We start from the raw sequence: 22,799 nt of genomic DNA, 5'->3' as shown, positions 1-22,799 counted from the left end.
CAGACCAGATGAGATCTATAATCCCTCCAGTGTGTTCTGGGTCTGCCCCGGGGCCTCCTACCAGCTGGACCAGGAGGATCCTGATCAGATGTTGAACCACCTCAACATGAAGGAGCAGCTGCTCTACTCACTATTTATCCACCGGGGACAGTGCCACAAAAAGTGGGTGTTTTTTTTACATTGACATCTTTGTGTTTCCAATAACTCTTTAGGCACCAAACGTGGGTATTTTGTAGCGACCTGTTCCTGTTTCCTGTCAGAGCTGTGCTCCCAAAACATGATCTTTTCCTAACTACAACAAGTGTTTATTATGCCTAATCCTACTCACACAATAACATTATTAAATGTAAAGTTTCAACGTATCCGCTACATAATAACGTATGAACGTAACAAAACTGTGGTTTTCCAAAATGTACGATGCCAATATTTCCTCGTGGCGGCTGTGCCGTGTGGACAGACAGTTGAGTGACCTGAGAGGGGGAAATGTAAAAGCTGTCAGGCTGATTTTCCACCAGCAGCTCTGACGCCTGTGTGTCCCTGACACTCTGCCAAAGGTGTGTTGAAGCACCGACTTCCTGTTTTGCTCTGAAATATTTGTACTGAAGTTCATTAGCAGCTTCAGGTCTGCTGGCTGATTCAGTGCAGCTGGTTTTTACTGTCTCACCTTCAGACGGCCGAAATATCACAGTGATCTTTGTTGTCTCACATTAATTAGTCATTTTTCTCCATCGTTAAAGGGATCACTTCAGCCCCGTTTCCACCGAGCAGTTCAGTTCAGTTTATTGTTTCTGTCTCCACAGTGTAAAGTTGTGGATGGTCCCAACAGAAGCGTTCCTTAGCGTCCCCATGTTTGGTCCCCCCTCTGTTGGGGTACCTAGCACACAGATCTGGTACTAAAAGGTGGAGCTAGAAACCCTGCAGTCTGATTGGTCAGTAGAGGATGCTCACTCTGGTTTTATGTAACCTCTGTTCATACATCAGTAAACTACAACTATAAAATGAAAGAGAAAAAAATCACTTCATTCACTGGGCCGACTGCCGGCAACTTTTAAGGTGGAACGTTAACTTGTAATGTTACTCAATGCATGAGTTGATGACGTGAATCCATCAGCACACCTTAAATTTCACTGTGACAACTTTGACCATCACTTTAGTTTTTATATGACACACACTTTTAGTAATGACTTTAAAAATATAGATTCATTTGGAGCGGATTATTATAAAACTCGCGTAAAATGTCATTAAGCATGACTGCCGAGTGTGTATTCACATCCGTCTTCTTTTGTTTTTGGCAGAGAAAGTCCGTAGGTATTCTTTTTCTTCAGCAGCATCCGTTAAAATCAGCCACTTCTGTTTGTTTTTTCCCTCGGAAGTTGTTTGACAGCTGCAGTGTTGCAGGGCAGCATCCCTAGCAACGCTGGGCTACATAGCAACTGTGTGTAATGACCGTTGCTACTAGCAGCAGTCATTACACAGTAATATCAGACCGCAGAATGCCGCGACTGACCAATCAGAATACAGCATTTAATAGAGCCGTGTAATAAATCTCAATATTTTTTAATCTCCTCAAACGCGCATCAATGTTTGGACTAGGAAACAAAATCAAACATGACACAAAGATTAAAACCAATAGAAAGGTCTGGTAAGTTACATCACCTTACTGTTATTCAGCGAGGGTAAAAACACCATTTATACCACATAACGATTCAACGATATAAAAATTCTAAGACGATATATAGTCCTATATCCTGATACAGATATAATATCTTCATATTGCCCCGCCCGAGGATCACAGGGAGGTGATGGTGGACTGGAGGAGGTGTTTTAATTACTGGTCAACCAGTTCTCCCAGAGCTTATCTACACAGTAATGACAGAGTGGGTGTGGGTGGGATGGAGGGTGGTGGTGTTTTATGGATCAGAGTCATTAATTCACAGGAATTTCAGGTGAACAAGCCTCACCTGCTCTACACCCACAGCCTCAGGTGAATGTGCTCGTTCAAGGCTGGAATATGCCGCCTTGCTGTTCTGGTACAATCGTGGAATGGGGGGACAGAGGGGTTTCACCTTTAAGCTGCCATGGGAGGTGTCTGTATAAAGGAACAGCCTGCAGGACGGGATGGGTGTGATGTTTTGACAATGTGTTATGTGTGCGACCCACTGCGGGAGACTTAAATGGTAGCTGTTAGCAGTTAGCAGCGAACTCAAAGAAGAACAGTTACTGAGGATTTTGTTCAGTTGTATTAACTTCAATTTGGAAAACTAAGCATATGAGCAGCACACTGATGATGTCAGAGGGCTGTGATTGGTTGATTGCAATGTCGATCCAGGAGCATTTCCTACTGCTGTTCATTAAATCACGTCGTGCTGAGCTGCCAGGTCTCCACAATCAGCACATCTTGTCATTAATTATCAATTACATGCAGAGTAAAGTATTGAATCAGTTGCCATGGACACCTGGAGTTAGTTGTACATTGAGCTCCCTGTGTTACTACTTAATGGACACCTGCCAACCAATCAGAAACCAGCAATGTGTCTGACCTTGAGTAGAGACAGAGCGGGCGAGGCGGTCTGAACCTCGGTGAGGAATTTATGTCCATGTGAAAAAGTTTCGTCCACTGAGTCATCCAGGCACTCAGATAGAGTCTGCTCTGTGCGTGTGTGTGTGTGTGTGTGTGTGTGTGTGTGTGTGTATGTGTGTGTGTGTGAGTCAGCTGGTATTTAAACACCACACCCTGTCCTGTCCTGGGTCATAACAGAGCTGCTGCTCGCTGCCTCACTGCTGCTGCTGCTGCTGCTGAAGGTAAGGAAACATGGCTTATAACCTACAGATGTTTGTTAGCTCAGATTTCAGCTGAACTCAAACACCACAGGAGAGACGGATCAGAACTCTACAGACAGAACTTGAACACAACACAAAGTATTAGGTGTTTTTTGGTTCTTTAAACTGCAGCAAACATCTGTCCAACAGCTCATTCAGTCTCTGTGAAGAATCTATAAAGAGCTAAAATCTGTCTCAGGAGACTCGTGTGAAATGTTCCAGACGTGCTAACAGCCAACCGGTCGGTGGGTGCGGCTGGGTAAAGTCTTCCCTGCAGACTCGCTCTGCTCTCTGCCTTCCTGTAATTACCAGAGTATCATGTTCATGTCATATACAGAGGGAGGATCACAGAGGGGGGATGGAGCGCTGTTATCTGGAGGCACACACACAGAAATTATGAGAGACAGCCAGACATTTATCTCCTCCTTTCTCTGTGTCTTTATCTGGACACCTGCCAGCTGCTGCTGCTCCTCAGCAAAGACATTAAAGACATTAAAGACATTAAAGACAAGGACCACGTGTTGTTGGGTCAACAAATCAGAAACCCTCACTCATGAACATGCAGGAATCAGAAAAAGAGACCTGAGCAGTTTCCTGACTCACTGACTGAAGGCTTTTATTTTGAAACCAGCTGGATGCAGGGAGGTGATTCACTGAGGAGGATTTTGTTATCTGCTCCTAATCAAACATTGTTCATTAAAGCATGCAGTCGTACAGTTTTAGCAACAAACGTCACATTTGATACTCAAATCTGAAGCTCAAGGTTCCTCAAAACTTTAAGATTAAGTGTCGAATCTCAACGGGGAACCAAAACTCTGGGACTTTAGTTTGAAAACTGGAGAAGGGAAGTAACTAATGTCACTACATGATTATTGCTGGAGCGCAGCCATCGTTAATTTTACTAGTGTTTTTCCTGCAATGACAATGTCAGATCTGGAAAACATTTAACAATCAGATTCACCTGGGAACAAAATGATTTTTTAACTTATACTTTCAGCAGTAAAAACAAACAACAAGACTCTGTCGAGATCATGAATCATTTCTGCACACATTCAGTACATCATCAGGACTGAAACTCTGCTCCAACATCTGGGACAGAGATTCATGCCCTGGCACTCTACAGCCCCGTCTCCACCAAACTCTTTCAGTCCAGTCCCTTTGGAACCAGCAGAAAGCCTTCAGACATGGTACCTAGACCCTGGGTGTGTTCAGACAGTCCTCTTAAATGTGGGCGGGGTTGTTGTCACTCACTGCTCCGTCCAGCACTCGCTGTATTTCCTTATCAGCGGTGACACAGATGGAAGTCTGCACCTGGTTTATCGTCCACAGAACGAGGCTGCACGCCCACATTTTCACAACAAAATAGAACAGGCTGCAGTGAGAGTCTCTCTCCATGGGATATTTCAAAATAGCAGCTTTGTGCATTTAGTCCTTCTCAGGCAAGCTCAGGGGTTTAGTGTTGCTGTAGCCCACAGGAAGTGAGGATTAGAATATATGACCTTCACATAATCCGCTCCAAATGAATCTATATTTTTAAAGTCATTACTAAAAGTGTGTGTCATATAAAAACTAAAGTGATGCTCAAAGTTGTCACAGTGAAATTTAAGGTGTGCTGATGGATTCACGTCATCAACTCATGCATTGAGTAACATTACAAGTTAACGTTCCACCTTAAAAGTTGCCGGCAGTCGGCCCAGTGAATGAAGTGATTTTTTTCTCTTTCATTTTATAGTTGTAGTTTACTGATGTATGAACAGAGGTTACATAAAACCAGAGTGAGCGTCCTCTACTGACCAATCAGACTGCAGGGTTTCTAGCTCCACCTTTTAGTACCAGATCTGTGTGCTAGGTACCCCAACAGAGGGGGGACCAAACAAACAGAAACAATAAACTGAACTGAACTGAACTGCTCGGTGGAAATGGGGCTTAAGGTTCTCACAAGCAACATTGCTAACATTCTTGTGCCCAGAGTGCAACACTCTGTTGATCCCCTGTAACTGAGAGGGATGTAGTCTTTGTAGGCTGATGGTGAAGTCGGTGTCACCCTGGTTCCCTCGTCAAAAAGCCAATGAGAATGTTCCATTGGATTTTGGATTATTACAGAAAATAAACTCTGTGACAAAACAAAGGTTTGTGATCCTTCCAGGTTTGATTCATCAAGATAGTCTTCATAATGAAGATCACCAAGACTTCTTTTGAAGCCTAAATTCAGTCCCCAGAGGTCAAAAGCTAACATTAGGCCGTAAGCAAACTACACCACAGTCACATGACTTAACCACCTCCACAACGAGGATGCAAAGTCATGTTTGGCGTATTGATGTCCTGCAGTCTCATTCAGACACTTGTTAGTAACCGTCTTTTCTAAGACACACAAAAGTTTCTAAATTCACAGTGTGGTATTTACTGATGGGACAATAGTTTAGACACTGGTGTTCTTCCAATTCATTAATTGTTTTGTTATTTAAAAGAAAAAAGTCAAACATCTCCGCTTTCAGCTCCACAAATATTCCTTTGTGAAGCCGTCACCTCATTCTCTGGGAAGTTAATCAATAACGATATAAACGTTAGCTGAGGCTCAGCTCAGGATCAAATAAGCTCTGTGTCTGAACTGTGTTAATAAACTAACAGAGAATAAAAATACATGTTTTACAGGAATAATAAAATGGTGGTGTTTCCCTTTAAACTCCAACAAACAGAGGGATGATTCAGTCTGTTGGGCCGAGACTTCAGGACTGTTTGTGTCTGCTGTTGCTAGGCGATGAAACGCTGACCCTCACACTTCCTGTTAATGTTTTGTAAGAAGGTGAAAGGTCAAGAGAGATTTCCAGTTCTCCTCAGAAATAAGAAATAAACATAAAGTCATTGTTGATGGGTTAATATTAACTTTGGATGCTTTACAGAGTGTGTGTGACTGTGTGTGTGTGTGTGTGTGACTCCGTGTGTGTGTGTGTGTGTGTGTGTGTGTGTGTGTGTGTGACTCTGTGTTTGTGTGTGTGACTGTGTGTGTGTGTGTGTGTGTGTGTGTGTGTGTGTGTATTACATAAGAGTCTCTGATGTGTTTGCTTTGTGATCCATATTCCTTATCTGCAGCCCCGGCCTCTCCCGCTGACACACCTGTTGGAACGTCCTGGTCCATAAATCAAACACACCTATCTGAAGCGTTTACAGCCTGCTGGATTCTGAGGCTCCGAATGTTAAAGTGATAGTTTGAGGTGTGGTTGTGTGATGTGCTTATCTATAGACAGTGCGTTACCTTGAGTCGATGTCATTTCCACCACTGTACCTTTCTATCAGACAGTCTGTTCTGTCGAGAGAGCCGCTAACGGCTTCAGTTACCTATCTGCGCTCTCGCCAAATCCACCAGACTCCATTAAGAAATACAGCAGCAGTCGACCATCAGTGTTCACTGATGTTAAATCACTGGTTTTCTCAGTGGAGTCTGGCTGTGAAGAGAGTGATATTATGGCTTTATTTACCTCTTAAAAATCATTGTCTGACATTCAGGTAAAGCAGTGAGAATACTCTAAATATAGCATTCAAACTGATACAGATTTTTTTAGGTGGCTAAAGTACGTTTTGTTCCTGACCCCGTCCAAAGCAGTGCATCGCTGAGCTTTCATGTCAAACTCCAGCCTGTTTCTCCAAACTAGAGGCGAGCTGACTGACATCCAGTGTAGCTAACACACTGACTGTGGGTAAATGCATCATACACCCCCACTTCTCTCCCTTTAACAGACTGCAGCCTTTTAGAAATAAATCTAAAGAAGGCAAAACAAATGTTTGCACTGGGAGTAAATCTGTAGTTTGTTAGTTTAGGACAGTTTCTGAGAACGAATCTAAAACTGATGCGACTTTATTATTTCTCCTCTGGTGTTAACAGGAAAGTCTCCCTCTCTCTCACGTTTTATATGTGAGTGTTTAATTTGTGCAGAAAAGACCTAAACATACCATACAACCGTAAAAAGAGTGAACATCACAAAAAAAAAATTCTCAGCTGAAGTGTGTGAATATTAAAAAAAGAGAAACTGTGATGGAGGCTGATGTAAACATATGATTACTGTAAATACTAGGATGCAACACTAATCACTGCAATACAGTACAACACTGGTCAGATTTTAACGCAAATGACAATAAATTCCTGAAATCTCTGAATAAATTTGGTGCTGAAACAATCAGTCAATCAAGCTGTCGACTAAAGGAAAGTTAGGAGGCTTTCACATCAGGGACGTGAGCCTGGATCTGAGTGCAGCTGACCACAAAGTCCAGTTTGTCTGATTAATGTGAACACTGTGACACGTACCCAGGGACAGTACGACAGTCCACGTGACAAAGTGGTCTCCAGGACGGTTCATAGGTTCTTAGTACAGCTCACGAATTTGCAAATACTGGGATGACACACCTTACTCTGCCTCTGATTGGCTTACCTTTACATTGTTACTCTAACAGAGGGGGCGGCAGTCGCATGCAGCTCTTTAGCCCCTCTTCAACGGCTCCCTGTGGCTGTGACCAAACACTGAAATGAACCACTGTTATTTTTGAACATTTTAAGTTTCATTCATCATTGTTGTCAGCCTGAAGTGATTCTTACATTATCCAGTTGTAACAATGTGTAACCTATGGGCCTACAACACATTTTTAAAAAAGTTAACTAATCTGTGAGTCATAGCGATGTCGACGGCCTGTCGCCTTCTCTCTCTATTTTGCCGAACATCAAGAGCAGTGGATTGTCTTGAGTTTCCTTAGTAAAGCTAGCCGTGGATTTCAAATCCAGAAAGGGAAAGTCTTGGAGGAAAACAGATTTGTTTACTTTGGCTGCAAGGCACCAGATTATTCATAAATACGTGATAGCAGAGTCGCCTCCTAATGGTAAAACATATTAATGATTAGACCTATTTGTAATGTTGATACACTTAATAAGGTTGGGTTACCTTCATCATAAGAAACACATAATTTTGTGGCTTTAGACAGATGTAAATCATCTTTTTTGGAACAAACATGGCTCTTCTGGTCGTAAAGGTCACCTCTCTCCTAAACCTAACCAATCCAACTAACAAAGGCAACGAGAACTGGCCGGATTCACAGATTCACAAATTTGCACATGGTTCACATAAAGTTTGACGACCAACGGCACCAAATCACAGAAGTAGACTGCTTTTTAACATGAGTAAGAGTCGTGAGTAGAGCTGTGAAGGGATTTCTTATCTGACGATCTCCTGTGAAATCTGTGCAGCAGGCGCCGACCTCACCCTCGAAAACTGCATGGCGATGGCTGATAAAGTAGGAAGGCAGGCGAGAGGGTCGATCTGAACACTTAACAACATAAATCAAAGTCGGCACAAAGCAAAGGTCGACTCTTCTGTAGGGGCTCGGCATCTTGTGATTGGCTCTCTTTTCAACTCTCCTGCTAATCTGTAGCAACAACATCTCACGTAAGCCATCACTAAAATTAAGTGGGGAAAAAGTTGAAAAATCTATCGGTCAAATGAGTCGTTACAAATAGACATAAAGAATATCTGCAAAAAAAAATCCATTATCTTGCATCCCTAGTATATAAAGTTTATTATACAAGTATTCATGAAGCAGTCACTTTTCTCAAACTGTCTGGGTTTATTAATTTTTCACAACCTCTCCAGACCTGGGGATGGCTAATCTTAAATTCCATGACTTTTCCAGATTTGATTATGTGAACCCTGCTTATAGCACCTATGCAGCCCAATCACTGAGAAAGTCTCATTTTACATGTACGTGTTGATATAAGCAAAGCAAATGTGGGAGGGGGCAATCACTGGACCTTTTGCCGCCGCATGTGAACATAAGAGAGAGCTGCAGAATCTGCTGAAGTGAAAAAGATGACGAGTGATGAAATAGTCGTTCTAACGGTCTGTCGTCTCCCTGCAGGTCGACTCAACATGGCACTGGTGTCTGAGTTTCTGGGCCAACTGACACTGTCGTACGGAGGGGTGAGTCACCTGCTGACATCACACAGGAAACAGTTCTGCACGACGACAACGATATCTATCAGAATTATTCTGTGGTCATTATTACAAAATGTAACCACCTCTAACGTCCTGTTTGCAACATCTGTTGACGCTGCTCAGGTTTGAATCTTTAGATTACACAACTGTACATCTGCACAGATTTTCATATCTTTACTGCTCTGAGAGGATCCACAGTGTTTTACTGCCCTCATAAAGCAGGTACAGGTGTGGTTCGCTCTCCACCCACCTGAATAATCAGAAAACTGATAAAGTGAAGACGAGACTGAAGACTGATCGATGAGTCGTTCAGACACTGTGAAGAATTACAGATTATTTACACAGTCACAGCAGATACAGGTCAGGTCTGATCTCCCTCCAGCACAGACTCTCCAGAGTGGACACAGCGCCTTGTAAAGGTTTTCGCCTCCCTCTGTATCCTCCACATTCTGTTGTATTACAACCAGAAATTTAAATGCATTTTTGTTTGGATATTTCTGGAATGGACCTGCACATAAATTCAAAATTGGTAAAGTGAAATAAATAAAAAAAAATATTTGTAAAGAGTAAAGAGAGTAAAAAATAATAAACTGAAAAGTGGTGTGTGCATATCGATTCACCCCCTCTGCTGTGACGCCCCTAAATAAGACCTGGTGCTGCCAACTAGCTTCACAAGTCACATCACTAATTAAATAAAACCTACCTGTGTGCAGTCAGAGTGTCACATGATGTCAGTATATATATACCTGTTCTGAAATGAAGACGAAGGAACTCTCCAAACAAGTCAGGGACAAAGGTCTGCATAGGGACAGATCAGGGTTGGGTTCTCAAAAATATCTGAAAGTTTGAACACCTCACTGAGCACCATTAAATCCATTATTACAAAATGGTAAGAAGATCGTATCACAACAAACCTGCCAAGAGAGGGCCGCCCACCAAAACTCCAGACCAGACAAGAAGGGCATTAATCAGAGAGACGACAAAGGGAGGAGCTGGAGTATCTGTCCACAGGACACTTTGAGCTGTACACAAAAAAGCCATTGCTTAAAGAGATAAGAACATGAGGAGCTCGCCAAAAGGCGTGTGGAGACTTGTCAAACACACAAAAGAAGGTACTCTTGTCCTCAGGAACTAAAGCTGGACTTTCTGGCCACTTGTCCACCTACAACTGGGGGTGGGAATCACCAGAGGACCCAGGACATGATATTTAGATTCACTGCGATTTATCACCTTTTTATCCAACTGCAAATTATTTCTCCAAAGGAAAACTTTGTCAGCTTCAGTTTTACCTCCTAAGATAAAGTTTTCAGTCTGTTCATCGACTTTAATCATTTTTATTGCAGCTAAATGTGACACAGAGCAGACAGACTGACCAACAGCATCATAACACCTGTCAGAAGTGCTGCATACACCTGACAGACTGAACTGTGGGCAGATTTAACACCCTCTGAGAGGACAGATTAAGACCTGAGACAAAAACTTCACATACAGGTGTCCTGCTGACTAACTGACAACGCCCATGTTGAAGCACCATGAGCGGCAGCCTCGGCCATCAGTGTGTGAATGTGTGAATGTGACTCGTAGTATAAAAGCCAGAAGACTAGAAAAACAATTTACAAGTCAAAGTACAGAAATTACAAACCTATTCTTTCATGTGTTATTCAGCCAAACACAAACCTGCTGTACCTGTTGTCATGACGACAGCACTATCAGTGTGAGACAGCTAGTTGATGGCGGGTCTGACTGCACCACCTCGTCTCCAATCAATGACATTAGACCCCCTCCATCAGAGACCCTCATGCTGTTCTGAGCTGCAGCGGACTGTGAGGTAACTCGTCTCTCTCTGTCCTCTGTAGGAAGCCGAACCCAAATTCCCCACCGTGGTGCCGGTACGAGACTTCGACCCGGCCAAAGACGCCGCCAGGATTGAGACGGCCATCAAAACTAAAGGTGAGAGGGTCCAACAGCTCACCTCGTCTGCTGCCTGGAAGTTTCCACACATTTCTCAGAGTTATGTAACTGTGGTCTGCCTGTTCCATCACAAATAACTGGGTGGACGTCAGCCACAAACGAAGGGTTACATGAGATCAGAGTCTGGATCGCTGCTCTCAGGAACTACTGCACAGTCTGCAGAGACAAACCTGAGGCTTCAACCTGTAGGCAACTGTCTCGGGTCATGACGGTGGAACAGGCCGTGTTTCATCAAGGCAAATCGTTGTGGTTTCACCCTGAGTGTTTCCTATCATTACCTCCATCAAGGGTACGTCTTTGGTACAGTGTGTCTGTCTGTCTGTCTGTCAGCGGTTTAAGAGAAAAGTGTTTGCCTGGTTTTTCATTAAGCATGGTGGAAAGGTGAACCGCGGCCGAGGAAGAAGCCCTTACACACTGACGTGGATCCAAATCAGGGGGTGGATACGCTGTTGACACTGTGTGATGGAGCATCTGGCCTGGCAGAGATCTGTGCTCTCCAAGCTTCCTTCCTGTTCCTATTTGATTTTTTAAATCATACTTCTACAGCTTTCAACACTCGACTGCAGAATTAGCACCACCTGCTGCTCATCTTGATGAGCTGAGGTGGATTTTCTGAACATTCATTTGGGTGGAAATTCAACTACAGAGTCCTGGTCATGAGGCCGTGACATGCAACATATTCCTGCTCTCCAGAGGATGAACCCTTCAGATTTTAATGACTGCTTCACCTGTTAGATTTCTGTTGTTATCGTGGTGACTCGGTTTGTTTTGGAGTCTCACTCCTGCAGTGTTTCAGCCTGACGTCTGACTCCATCCAGTTACAGTCAGATATCAGTTTACTGCCTGCCGTCTGTCCATGTGTGAGCTGTTCAAACTCTAACTGCATGTTTTCTGGTCAGATTGGAAACTGACGACAGTTGTTGGAATTCATATGAAGATCTCTGCTGAGGGAGTCAAACCTGTGAGGCGGATCGTACACTTCAGGTCCTCTCTGTTTGTGTGGAGAGCTGCAGGGTTTTCCGACTCAGCTTCCTGTGTGTATGCGTGTGTGAGCTGCAGTAAAAACAGGATGTCCCTCAACAGACTCAAGATTTTCCATTGTCATGTTTTTCTGAAGCTGAAACAAAGACACAGAGACAGCTGCTGATGATCAGAGGATCAGCGCAGTTTAACACACAGAAGTTAAATATGAACACAGACAGATGTTGAAGCAGAGTTCAGACGACGAAGTGTTTCACCAGCTCATAGACAGCTGACAGTATTTAGTCACATTACTGATGACATGAGGGCTTTGATTTCATCCGTTACTTTATGAAACAGCAAACATGGAGGCTGTGGGGAAGTGAAAAGCCAAAACATCTGCTCAGTGGTGCACTCAGACTGTCAGAGATGCAGGGGCAGAAAATAAGGGCACCAGCTCACAGAAAGATTTTTAACATGCATCATGCATCAGTCACCATCTCTGTGAACCTCCTCCTGCTCTCACTGCCAGGTTAGCACGAGCTAACACTGCAGCAGCGGCTAACATCCGACACTGAGCCATTAAACGGTCCCAACGATCACACCGACACCAACACAGCTCGACTCTGTTGTTAAAGCAGTTCAGAGAAGGTGGAGAGAGGACAGCGGTGGAGGAAATATTCAGATCCTTTACTGCAGTAAAAGTACTGATACCACACTGAGAGGACTTCATCACGAGGGAAAGACAGACAAAATACTTAAGGAAAGTTTTATCAGTAAAATGTAATCCAAGTATCAAATGTAAAGTACTCACTGAGGGAGTATGATGTTATCACCACGGCTGTAGCTCCTCTGAATATTCTCTGGGAATTCTGGGCTTTAAGCAACAATTAAAAACTTATGTTGGATATTTTAAAGGTGGACTGCAGCAATGTTTGTCTCAGAATGTTTAATCTCGACAAAAGTTCCACATTTCTCCACCAGAATCTTGTTTGTCTGGTCTGAATATATTCCACTGGACTCTTTTAAAGTTGAACGTACTGACAACAAATAAATCTGCGTGTTGCAGGTGTGGACGAACAGACCATCATCGACATCCTGACCAGACGTAGCTACGAGCAGCGCAGAGAGATCGCCTTCGAATATGAACGCCTCGCCAAAAAGGTTTAAAATGTTTCTGCTTTAGTAAACAAAGTCACGACCTTTGACCTGTCGGTAGACGATATCACTTGGCTTCAGAGACTAAACTATCCTGCTGCTTCCTGCTTTAGTGTCAGATGATTGTTTCCAGTGTTTTTTTAAGAGACGTTTGGTTTGTGTGCCTCTGTCTCTTCTCCAGGATCTGATCACAGCCCTGAAGGGGGCGCTGTCCGGCTCTCTGGAGGCTCTGATGTTGGGTCTGATGAAGAGCACCTCTCAGTACGACGCCTCTGAGCTCAGAGCCTCCATGAAGGTCAGAGTCACCACTGCAAAACGAGCACTTTTACTTTTGATGAAAAACATCAGACGGCTCTGACAGAATCATTTTTATATGTAACTGATGTTAATGTGTAAAATGAGGAGTCTTACCTGCTGGTTTCTGTGTTTCCAGGGACTGGGAACAGACGAGGAGACTCTCATAGAGATCGTCTGCTCCAGAAGCAACGAGGAACTGGTGGAGATCAAGAAGGTTTACAAAGAGAGTACGTCTGGAAATCTTCTTCCTCTAATGCTCACTGAAGAATAAAGAATAGAAGAATTAAATCCTCAGTAACATGTCAATGTAAAAGTTTACTCTGCAGGATGTTGGTTACTGTTTGTGAACGCGCTCACCAGTGAAACTGAAAATCAGAGCCGACCCCAGATTCACTCGTTTGGCGTTTTCTCTCACTGCATCAAAAGTCCCGTTTTAGTCTAACAGAGATCCATCTTCTCTCATGTCATGTAAACGTACTGAGTGACCCTGAACAGTGTTAGCTAGCTCATCTTCAGACGGAGTGCACACACTTTGGTAACAGAGAGAACAGAACTCATTAGATGGCGCCGGCGTCGCCCGTACCTTCATATTTATTTATTTACAGGATTAACCAGTGATATTAATAATTCATCTGATAATTCCATCAATAAATGACCCTCGTGTATCACAGTATATATTAATATCACAATATGATATTATACACATCATGATGGAAGATGTTATCCACGTCTCCCACCTCTACTGACAAAGTGACTCAGTTAGTAAAGCTAAAGTTAGCATGCTAACAGTTAATGTGGGCAGCCCTAGCATAAACTGATACAGGCGCTGTTTGAAAACTGCTGGACATTACCAATGATGGTGGATAAACCAAGACGGTCCACTGCGAGTCAGCTTCCTGTATCAGTGTCACGTGGGGTTCGCGACCACCACGCCCCTTTAGGAGACTAACAGCAGGTCCTGAGTCCATTGACGTCAGTGGGAGAAATGAACGTGATTACAGATTATGGCCGACTCTTTCGCCCCATAGTGACGGAAGCAGATATTGGACCCATTTATCACAAGCCACATATCTTCAGAACATTCCAACACCAAAATGTCAAATTTCAGACGGACAAATCAGGAGAAAATTTACTTTGTTCAAGACCTGTCTCTGTCTCAACAACACACTCTCGTGAGATCTGGCAGCAGATATCTCCTCTCTGGTGCTGAAATCAGTGCAGTTTCACCAAAGATACTGGATTACAACATGATTGAGCTAACTGGAGTAGTTTCATGTCGTATTCGACAACAGGAGGCTTCACGTCCTGATGTTAGCTTTGCTAACTGTCCCTGTCAGCTGCAGCCACTGATGCTGTCTAGACATCGTGATTTCCCAAAACTGAATAAATACCACACATAGCAACACAAAACTGCTTTGCTAGCTCAATCATGTTGTAACTAAGACATCCGCTGGAAAAAAATATTTTTTTCATGGACCTTTTATTGAGTTACTGAGTTATTACAGACACCGCTAACGGCTAACAGTTAGCTCAGCTAATCTACGATAACCAAGTGAGGTTGGGGATACTCGTCTTTGATTGGCGGTTCTCCATCGTCTTTGATTGGGCTACGGGGGACAACACCTACTTAGGAGACTGGAAATGTATACCATTTCATACAATGGGGGTATATTGTAGGTGGGCCATCTTGTCACTGCATAATACAGTATCTTTGACATTACTAGCATTTTAGCTAGCTGACATTTCAGGTCAAAGGTCAAAGGTCACTGTGACCTCACAAAATATGTTTTTGTCCATAACTGAAGAATTCATTCACTAATTCTGTCCAAACTTGACACAAATGTCTAACAGGATAAAATAATGAAGGTCAAAAGGTCAAAGGTCATCTTGACTGTGACATCATCATGTTTTAACGTCATATCTCAGGAACAGAAGGAGAGACATTTGGTCAGATACTGAATTGGAAACTGTGCTGATTGTATAGATCTTCTCCATGTTTTAGGCTTTGAAGCTTCGTCACGGACACATCTGAAGCATCGTTACATGGCTCCATATTAATCTGGACAGACATGGGTGTAAACTCTACATGGCTGATTTGCGGAAACATGCAACCTCAGAGCGGTGATTTAAGTTTTTCATGGTGTTCAAATCTTTTATTTCTGCGTGCAGTGTTTAAGAAGGAGCTGGACAAAGACGTAGCAGGAGACACATCAGGAGACTTCGCCAAACTCCTGCTGGCTCTGGTTCAGGTAGGTTCACGTTAGCTCAGATGCTAACTGCTAAACATACATCTGCTGTTATCTTTCTTTAATTATCTCTTTGGGCCGTGGGTAACTGTGACAGCATTTGGATTAATAATCAGCAGATTCATCTATGATGAAAAATAATAGTAATTTGAATCAACATCTTTCTACAGTTTAAAACTTTACAGATTAATAATCAGCAGATTCATCTATGATGAAAAATAATAGTAATTTGAATCAACATCTTTCTACAGTTTAAAACTTTACATTTTTTGATCACCCACACATACTTTCTCTCACGTAAGATTGTCAGTGCAGGACTTTTACTTGTATCAGATTACTTTCACAGTTTGGTATTAGCACTTTTGCTGCAGTAAAAAAATTGAATACTTCCTCCATCACTGGTGGAAGCAGCAGAGCTCTGCCAGTTTGCTGCTAAACAACAGCTTTACTGTTTTTAACACTGACATGTTTGTTGATCTCCAGACGAAGAGAGACGAGCCGTCCAATGTGGTCGACTACGAGAAGATTGACGAGGACGCCAGAGTGAGTCCAACCATGCAGATATTTACACAAAGTTTTCTTTCAACACTTTAAAAGATGTGTGATCTCTGAATAAGCTGTTCTCCTGGGTGTGAATCTGTTCAGTGTGATATCGTTGTTTAACGAGGAATCCATTAACTGATAAATCAAACGCACTCAGAGATCCCTCAGTGTTCCTTCATACCTCCGCTCCGAGCAGTGACTTTAAACCGCCGTCTGTCCTCCTGTGTGAACCTTTCAGTGTCTGTATGAAGCCGGCGTGAAGAGGAAGGGGACTGATGTGGCGACCTGGATCTCCATCATGGCTCAGAGGAGCGTCCCCCACCTGCAGAAAGGTGAACTACACACACACACACACACACACACCATTAAATACCGACGACATGTGTGACCAACTCGTTGTTTTGCACGTCACAAGTCTCAAGTCTTTGTTTTCAAGTCAAAAAGGCAAGTTCAGATTCCTAAAGTTTGAGTTTCGAGTCTTAAACGAGTCCTAGTGCACTCGTCACTAAATGTACAGTCATTTTAACGACAGAATTTAAATATGTCATAGAAGGAAACTTTTCAGTATCAATAGACTTTTCATAACACTGTGTGTGCTTCATGTTTTACATGTTGTCTCTGTGCATGTGTTTGTGTTTGGTCAGTGTTTGACAGGTATAAGAGCTACAGCCCGTACGACATGAAGGAGAGCATCAGGAAGGAGGTGAAGGGAGATCTGGAGAAATCCTTCCTCACTCTGGGTAACAAACACACACCAGCACCAGGCGTCTTACTCCTTTGTGACATCGAGCTCCACTGTTCTGCAAAAACTATTAGAAACACATCAGTGAGCTGCAGACAGGAAGTCAGAGAGCACTGACAGATTAGGCTCGTTGGAGCTGAGCCAGGCCTGCACAGATTCGATCACCAGCGTCACCGCACAATGCATGCTGGTTAGTTTTGAGTCTGACTTCATCCTGACTTGCTCTGACGTCGTACAAAAGTGGACAGTGATGATGAGGTGAGAGAGAGGCGGCCGCAGTTTGTAGAGCTGCTGCTCTCCACCGACTGCAGCACCCAGGGCATGATGGGAAACACCTGGCTCTCACCTGATCTAACAGCTGATTGGTTCAGATGTTGACTCAACAAGATGTTTTTCATTTTAGTTGAATTTCAAAGATTAGGACTGTATTTGTCTGATTTGAAGGTTTATCGTGTGACAGAAAACGTGTGTGACTGATGGTGAAGTTTAGTCGTCACAGACTGAACACATTCATCATAAACTGCACAGAGTCTACTGTGTATTAACACTGGACTGTTTTAGTTATTGAGGTATTTATCATCACAGAGACTGGTGCTCAGTGAAATGTAAGGATTCTTAAAATAAGTCAGACATAGTGTGTTCAGCCTGTGTAGCTGAGGCCACAGGTCAAACTGATGCTGACTCACAGCAGAGTTCATGAACCATGAACATAAACTACAGATCGCCTGTAAAGCATTTTAATAAATTAATCTTTCATAATTAAAACAACTGGAGACTGAAAACAAACCGATATATGAGTCTGATAATATTTTAATAATCAACATCATATCGGACAGGATGTGAGTGTTTCTGTGACTTCCTGTACGGACTGAAGGCTGCTGGAAACTGTCCGACCTGACAGCAGCTCTTTGTCACGGTCTCCTGCTGCAGCCGCTGCTCTCGTCCACTTGCAGGCGCAGTTCATCTCCAACGAGCCTATAGACACAATAGTGGGTGCGGTTACATGATGGCTTCTCATTATGAAATCATCATGAATTAAAGTCTTTCCAGGTAGTTTACATGGGAAATATTCATTCTGAATGAGGGTTTACAGGGAGATCAGTTTAATCGCCTTTATTCAGGTCTGCACAAGGTTTGGGGCAGGGAAGGTTTCTGATTGGATAGGGGGCGGGGCGGATGTTACGTGTTTACGTTTACTGGAAGAAAACACTGTAGTCCTCGCTCCAGATAACAAGATGCTTGACGACGCCGTTCTTAGTGCCTTTTTCGGGCTTGTTTTGCTGATATTCTTGAAGCAGCAGTACGACAACAACCTTGTTCTGCTAATGCTTCGTCTGTTGAGGAGGAGAAGGGAGGCAGAAGGTCGAAGAAGGGAGATAGAAGACCGTGCTGTGGAGAATGGAAACTGGTGAGCGCAACGAGTCCGACTGCTCTATCTCAGCCCATTGCTGTGCACGCTATATACGTCATGGCGCCAGAAGGCCAAGGAAACGAGCATGTGCAGAAAGACCGGAATGAACTTAAAGAGGAATGAGTGTCTACAAGTGCCAGAAATTCTTTCATTGGGAATTAGAAACGGAATATTCCAGCCCCTTACATCGGATTGAATTTTCAATCGCATTGGCCATTTTCATTCTGAATTAGGTGTTTACAAGATCACTTTTAATAGGAATGAACTTTCATTCTGAATGAAAAGGGAATTAAACTGTCCATGTAAACACACTCAGTGTTGGGTTGAGTCTGTACATGAGCTGATCCAAAAATCAAAAAACAGTGGATCTGTCCTTTAAGATGATGTGATCACAGGTAATGATGTCATCACAGGTAATGATGTCATCACAGGTGGTGATGCCATATGGTTTCCTAAATGTCCGTCTGTCCTCTCTTCACAGTGGAGTGCTTTGAAAACAGGCAGCTGTACTTCGCCAACAGACTCAGTGAAGCCATGAAGGTAAAGTTTGACAGTTTATTCACACAGGTGCTGCGATCACTTTATATATTAATAATAATATGATCATTTTTTTCATTCTGCACTACATTTATTTGATGACTTCAGTTACTAGTTTGAGATGAGTTGGAAAGTGTAATTGTTTTTCTGTAGCTTCTGCTTTTATTTCTGTTGATCTTATTTTATTTTCTTCTTTTTATTGTTTTATACTGTTTTATTTTTTTATACTTTTCTGATATACACTATCTACCTGTACATGTTTCTGCCCTTTGTGCTGCTGCAGCAGCTAATTTGCACTCAGACAATCAATTATCCTCTCTTAAAATATCATGAACAAATAATTATATTATTAAATCAATAACACTTTATTGATCCCTGAGAGGAAAGTCATGAACCACCCAGCAGCATCTGAAGTCATTAAAATGAGCTCCACCTCCACCAGTGGCAACATTAAAGTGATGAACACATTAATGCATCAATATTTATAGTACAGTAACACCAGTTATTTTGCATAGTGAGGACTTTTATTTTATTAACATTTTAAACGCTGACTCTCAGTTGGAAAACAGTATTTCTACACTTTAAAAAGTAAAATGTTTTGTCTTTTGATTTCTGTCATAATACCCACTGTCCTCCGTCTGTCAGTCTGCTCTGACGTCCATCTGTCCTCCATATTGTTTTGTGTGTCTGTCTGCAGAGTAAAGGAGCGAAGGAGAAGGTGGTGACGAGGATCATGGTCTCTCGCTGTGAAGTCGACCTGATGAAGATCAGAACAGAGTTCAAGAGGCAGCACAAAAGATCACTGTACCAGACCATCGCTGTGAGTGCCTGACCGTGTGTGTGTGTGTGTATTTAAAGTTCAAAAACATCCCAGTGTGAATCACTTTATTTTTCCTGTGAAGTAGAAAACATTCTAGGGGCCAGATTTGGCCCACGGGCCGTAAGTTGAGTGTCACTGTTCTACACTAAAGAAAACATATTGATTATGTTTCATCCTGTTTCTGCTGAAAAATTCCGCACTGGACCTTTAAAACTGATTCATAAAATAAAGTAAATTAAATTAGATTACATTAAACTTATTTCCACAACAGTCCTCTCCTGGTTCAACACCGTCCTTCAACAGGAGCACATGAATATGAAGAGCAGCAGTCAGACTCTCCACCTGCACACACACAGGAAACAAACACACCTGACAGAAACTCTGCGACACGTTTAACTGAACTAACATCCGATTTAACCCGACAGACACGCTTAACGATCAGTCGTCCCGTCTCTGTTAATCTGAATCAGAATAAATGACTTTAAACCAAACAGTGTCTCACCTGGGCTCACCTGGTCTCACCTGGTCTCACCTGCGGCTGTCAACCATCTGCCGGGAGTCTGAAGCTACGTCACTCAGGCTTCCTCTGTGTTTCATTAATTAAAGCCCCCCTGGATACAACAGGTGACCCGGAACTATGATGACACTCTTCTTTTGTTTGTTTTTTTTTAATTTAAATGGAACATTTGTAGAACAAATAAAAACAAACAACACGGGAGGAGGCTCCTGCTGTAAAAATACACAACAATATAATACTCAACCTCGATGAGGACGAAGAAAAATAAAAAATATAAATAAGTAAAAAATAGTAATTATTTCTATATTAAAATGATAAATTATAAATATTCTGTGCAGTTATTCAACTGTGCATTTTTTCTTTCAGTATATGACTTTATCATGCACATAACTGAACATATTTATTATGTTTACTCTTATTCTATTCTTTGTTTTATCCCATTGATGTTTATATTGTAGTTACATTTCACACTTACAGCCTCAGCACAGTGAGATTTATATTTTATTTTATTTTTAGTATTTCAATATCTGAAGTACTAGTGTTAAGCACTGTAGCATAATGCACAATCTATTTTTATTTTAACACACATTTTTATTTATATTTATTGCTCAGTATCAATAAAGTGTTTCTGATTTTAAAATTGATGAGGGGGGGATTTATATATCAATAAATAAGAATTGTAAAATGTAAGTTAATGAATGAATTAAAATACCAGGCAAACAAAATGTGACAAAATGGAGCAAAAACATGGAGATCCAAAATGAGGATCATAATTCATTATTTTTCTCTCAGTCCTGCTGCTTTTTTTCAGTGATGATAAAAACAACTTAAAGTCATTTATAAACCAGTTAAAGAGCTGATTATTCCTCTGCTTGCTAAAATGAATATGATGTTTATCCATAAGTAAGATTATTTTAATCATGTCAGAAACAGATATGATCCTTTAATAAAGAATGTGAGAGTCATCAAATGTTGGAGCGCCAGTTTTTAATGTCAGACCAGAATCTATGAAGACACACGGAAATCTGACTTTATGGCAGAAAATATTCACACAGGTTTCACTAAAAAGAAAATGAACGTGTCTCAGTTACACAGACACTGTGGGAAATCTCAATGGATTACAGTCTCATTTTTATTTTATTTTTTATTTATTTTATTTGATTTCATTTTTCATTTTATTTTATTCTTTGTTATTTTTTATTTATTCTATTTTTTGTTTTATTTTATTTTATTTTGTTCTTTTATATGTTTTATTTATGTTATTTTTTATTTAATTTAATTTTATTCTATTTAATTTCTTTTTTTTTTGAATACGTATCTGACAGACAAGCAGATATAAATCTGCTTCTGCGTTCACTAAGACTGACCTGAAAAACGATAATGAAATAAATACAAAAACAAAATTCTCATTTTATTTATAATCATCTGTTTCAGTTCCCCAGAGCTAAAATATTCTTTCAAAAAAAAGAATATTATAAATGAGAATAAACAGTGAAGTAAAAATAAGTTGAGTCAAATCATTTTTATTTATAAAGTCACAGATTTGCCTCAAAGAACGTTACAATCTGTCCGACACCCTGAGACTCTTCATAAGTCACATTTAATAACAGATAAAAGGAAGTTTATTTATCTTGTTCAGGAGGAGACGATGAGAGAAATCAATATTATCAATTTGTACTTCAAGACATTTAATCAACAAAACTCACAGAAAGTGTTTGTGTTTTTATCATTTTAGTTTTGCTATCATGATTATTTTTTATATAACAAGTACATTTTGCTGGTAGTTCTTGTGCTGTAACTTTACTAAAGTTTTGAATGCAGGAAACTTACTTGGTTTTACTTCAGTGACTGATGTGAATACTTGTTCCACCACCGCATAACAAAGAGTTCTTTGTATAATAATAATAATAATAAATTAATTAATTGATAAATAAAATGTTATTAATAATATTAATAATAATAATAATGTTTCTGTCTCTGTGTGTTTCAGGAGCACACTAAAGGAGACTACCAGAAGGCTCTGCTCAGTCTGTGCGGAGGAGACGACTGAGCCCTCGACTCCGTCTGGACTCAGTTTCCCAGAAGGCTGCTGGGTTTGAAATGTCAGTTGACTGCAGATCTTCTTACAGTATTAGAGCCTTTTTGTTTTTATGTCCATGTTAAACAGATCACCTCCATCTTTCTGAGCAGCTTCAGTGTCTGAAATAAAACCTTCTCAGCTGTGTGTGTGTGTGTGTGTGTTTGATAAAGCGACCAGCAGAGGAAATAAAGACTGTTGTCTCTGCTGTGTTCATACAGGATTTACTCACTGTGTCAGTATTTACTACAGGTTTACAGACAGTATTCAAGTACACATACTCAGTTACTTTGCTTCAGAACAATCTCAGGTTTTTATTTTCTACTTTTACTTCACTGAGATTCAGATGGTAATATTATACTTTTTTTTACTTCACTGCATTTCTCTGACCGCTGCAGTTACTTTAGAAGTTATTTATTATTATTTTTACAACCGAAACATGGAAAAATCATAAATTAAAGCCCCTAACAGTTTCAACAAGTCCATCTGAAACCATGAGTCCATTAATGGTGATTACGATGAATACGATTTTATTTTGTTTTCTTAAGGATCATAAAAATTCTGAAAATGTTGAAATGAAGAGATGTTTGCCTTCAAGGTAAAAAATATAGATTTTATCAATGACATCTACAAAAAACATTCAAAAAAACAGTGAACTCTTCAGGATTGTGTAAAAAAGGTCTCACAACCAGCTGTATCAGCTCAGTCTTAGTGAAGACACGGGA

The 22,799-nt window shown here is 41.3% G+C and overlaps 1 protein-coding gene across 2 annotated transcripts; it reads left to right on the top strand.

Moving 5' to 3' along the window:
• Window positions 1-2,628: 2,628 nt before the first annotated feature.
• LOC125881149 (annexin A2-like) lies at window positions 2,629-22,221 on the top strand. 2 transcript variants are annotated; one of them, XM_049564178.1, is made up of 13 exons: window positions 2,629-2,802; window positions 8,719-8,780; window positions 10,652-10,745; window positions 12,796-12,890; window positions 13,066-13,179; window positions 13,318-13,408; window positions 15,351-15,430; window positions 15,911-15,970; window positions 16,209-16,302; window positions 16,615-16,710; window positions 18,605-18,663; window positions 19,358-19,480; window positions 21,988-22,221. In XM_049564178.1, the coding sequence occupies exons 2-13, from the start codon at window positions 8,730-8,732 to the stop codon at window positions 22,045-22,047; spliced, it is 1,017 nt and encodes a 338-aa protein (XP_049420135.1). In that variant the 5' UTR covers window positions 2,629-2,802; window positions 8,719-8,729; the 3' UTR covers window positions 22,048-22,221. The 2 variants fall into 2 exon arrangements, with proteins under 2 accessions (XP_049420135.1, XP_049420143.1); XM_049564186.1 differs by lacking the exon at window positions 2,629-2,802 and adding an exon at window positions 5,929-6,032.
• Window positions 22,222-22,799: the final 578 nt, after the last annotated feature.

This window comes from Epinephelus fuscoguttatus, linkage group LG2, assembly GCF_011397635.1.
Source record: "Epinephelus fuscoguttatus linkage group LG2, E.fuscoguttatus.final_Chr_v1".
In the NCBI taxonomy this organism is placed as follows: Eukaryota; Metazoa; Chordata; class Actinopteri; order Perciformes; family Serranidae; genus Epinephelus; species Epinephelus fuscoguttatus.
This window is presented reverse-complemented; position numbering and strand designations above follow the sequence as displayed.

What these genes read in the sequence shown, in the direction of transcription:
- LOC125881149 (XM_049564178.1), top strand. Translation starts at nt 8,730, where the DNA reads ATGGCACTGGTGTCTGAGTTTCTGGGCCAACTGACACTGTCGTACGGA. An exon ending in AGCTCAGAGCCTCCATGAAG is followed by an intron (nt 13,180 to 13,317) that starts GTCAGAGTCACC and finishes CTGTGTTTCCAG; the next exon opens with GGACTGGGAACAGACGAGGA. An exon ending in CAAGAAGGTTTACAAAGAGA is followed by an intron (nt 13,409 to 15,350) that starts GTACGTCTGGAA and finishes TTCTGCGTGCAG; the next exon opens with TGTTTAAGAAGGAGCTGGAC.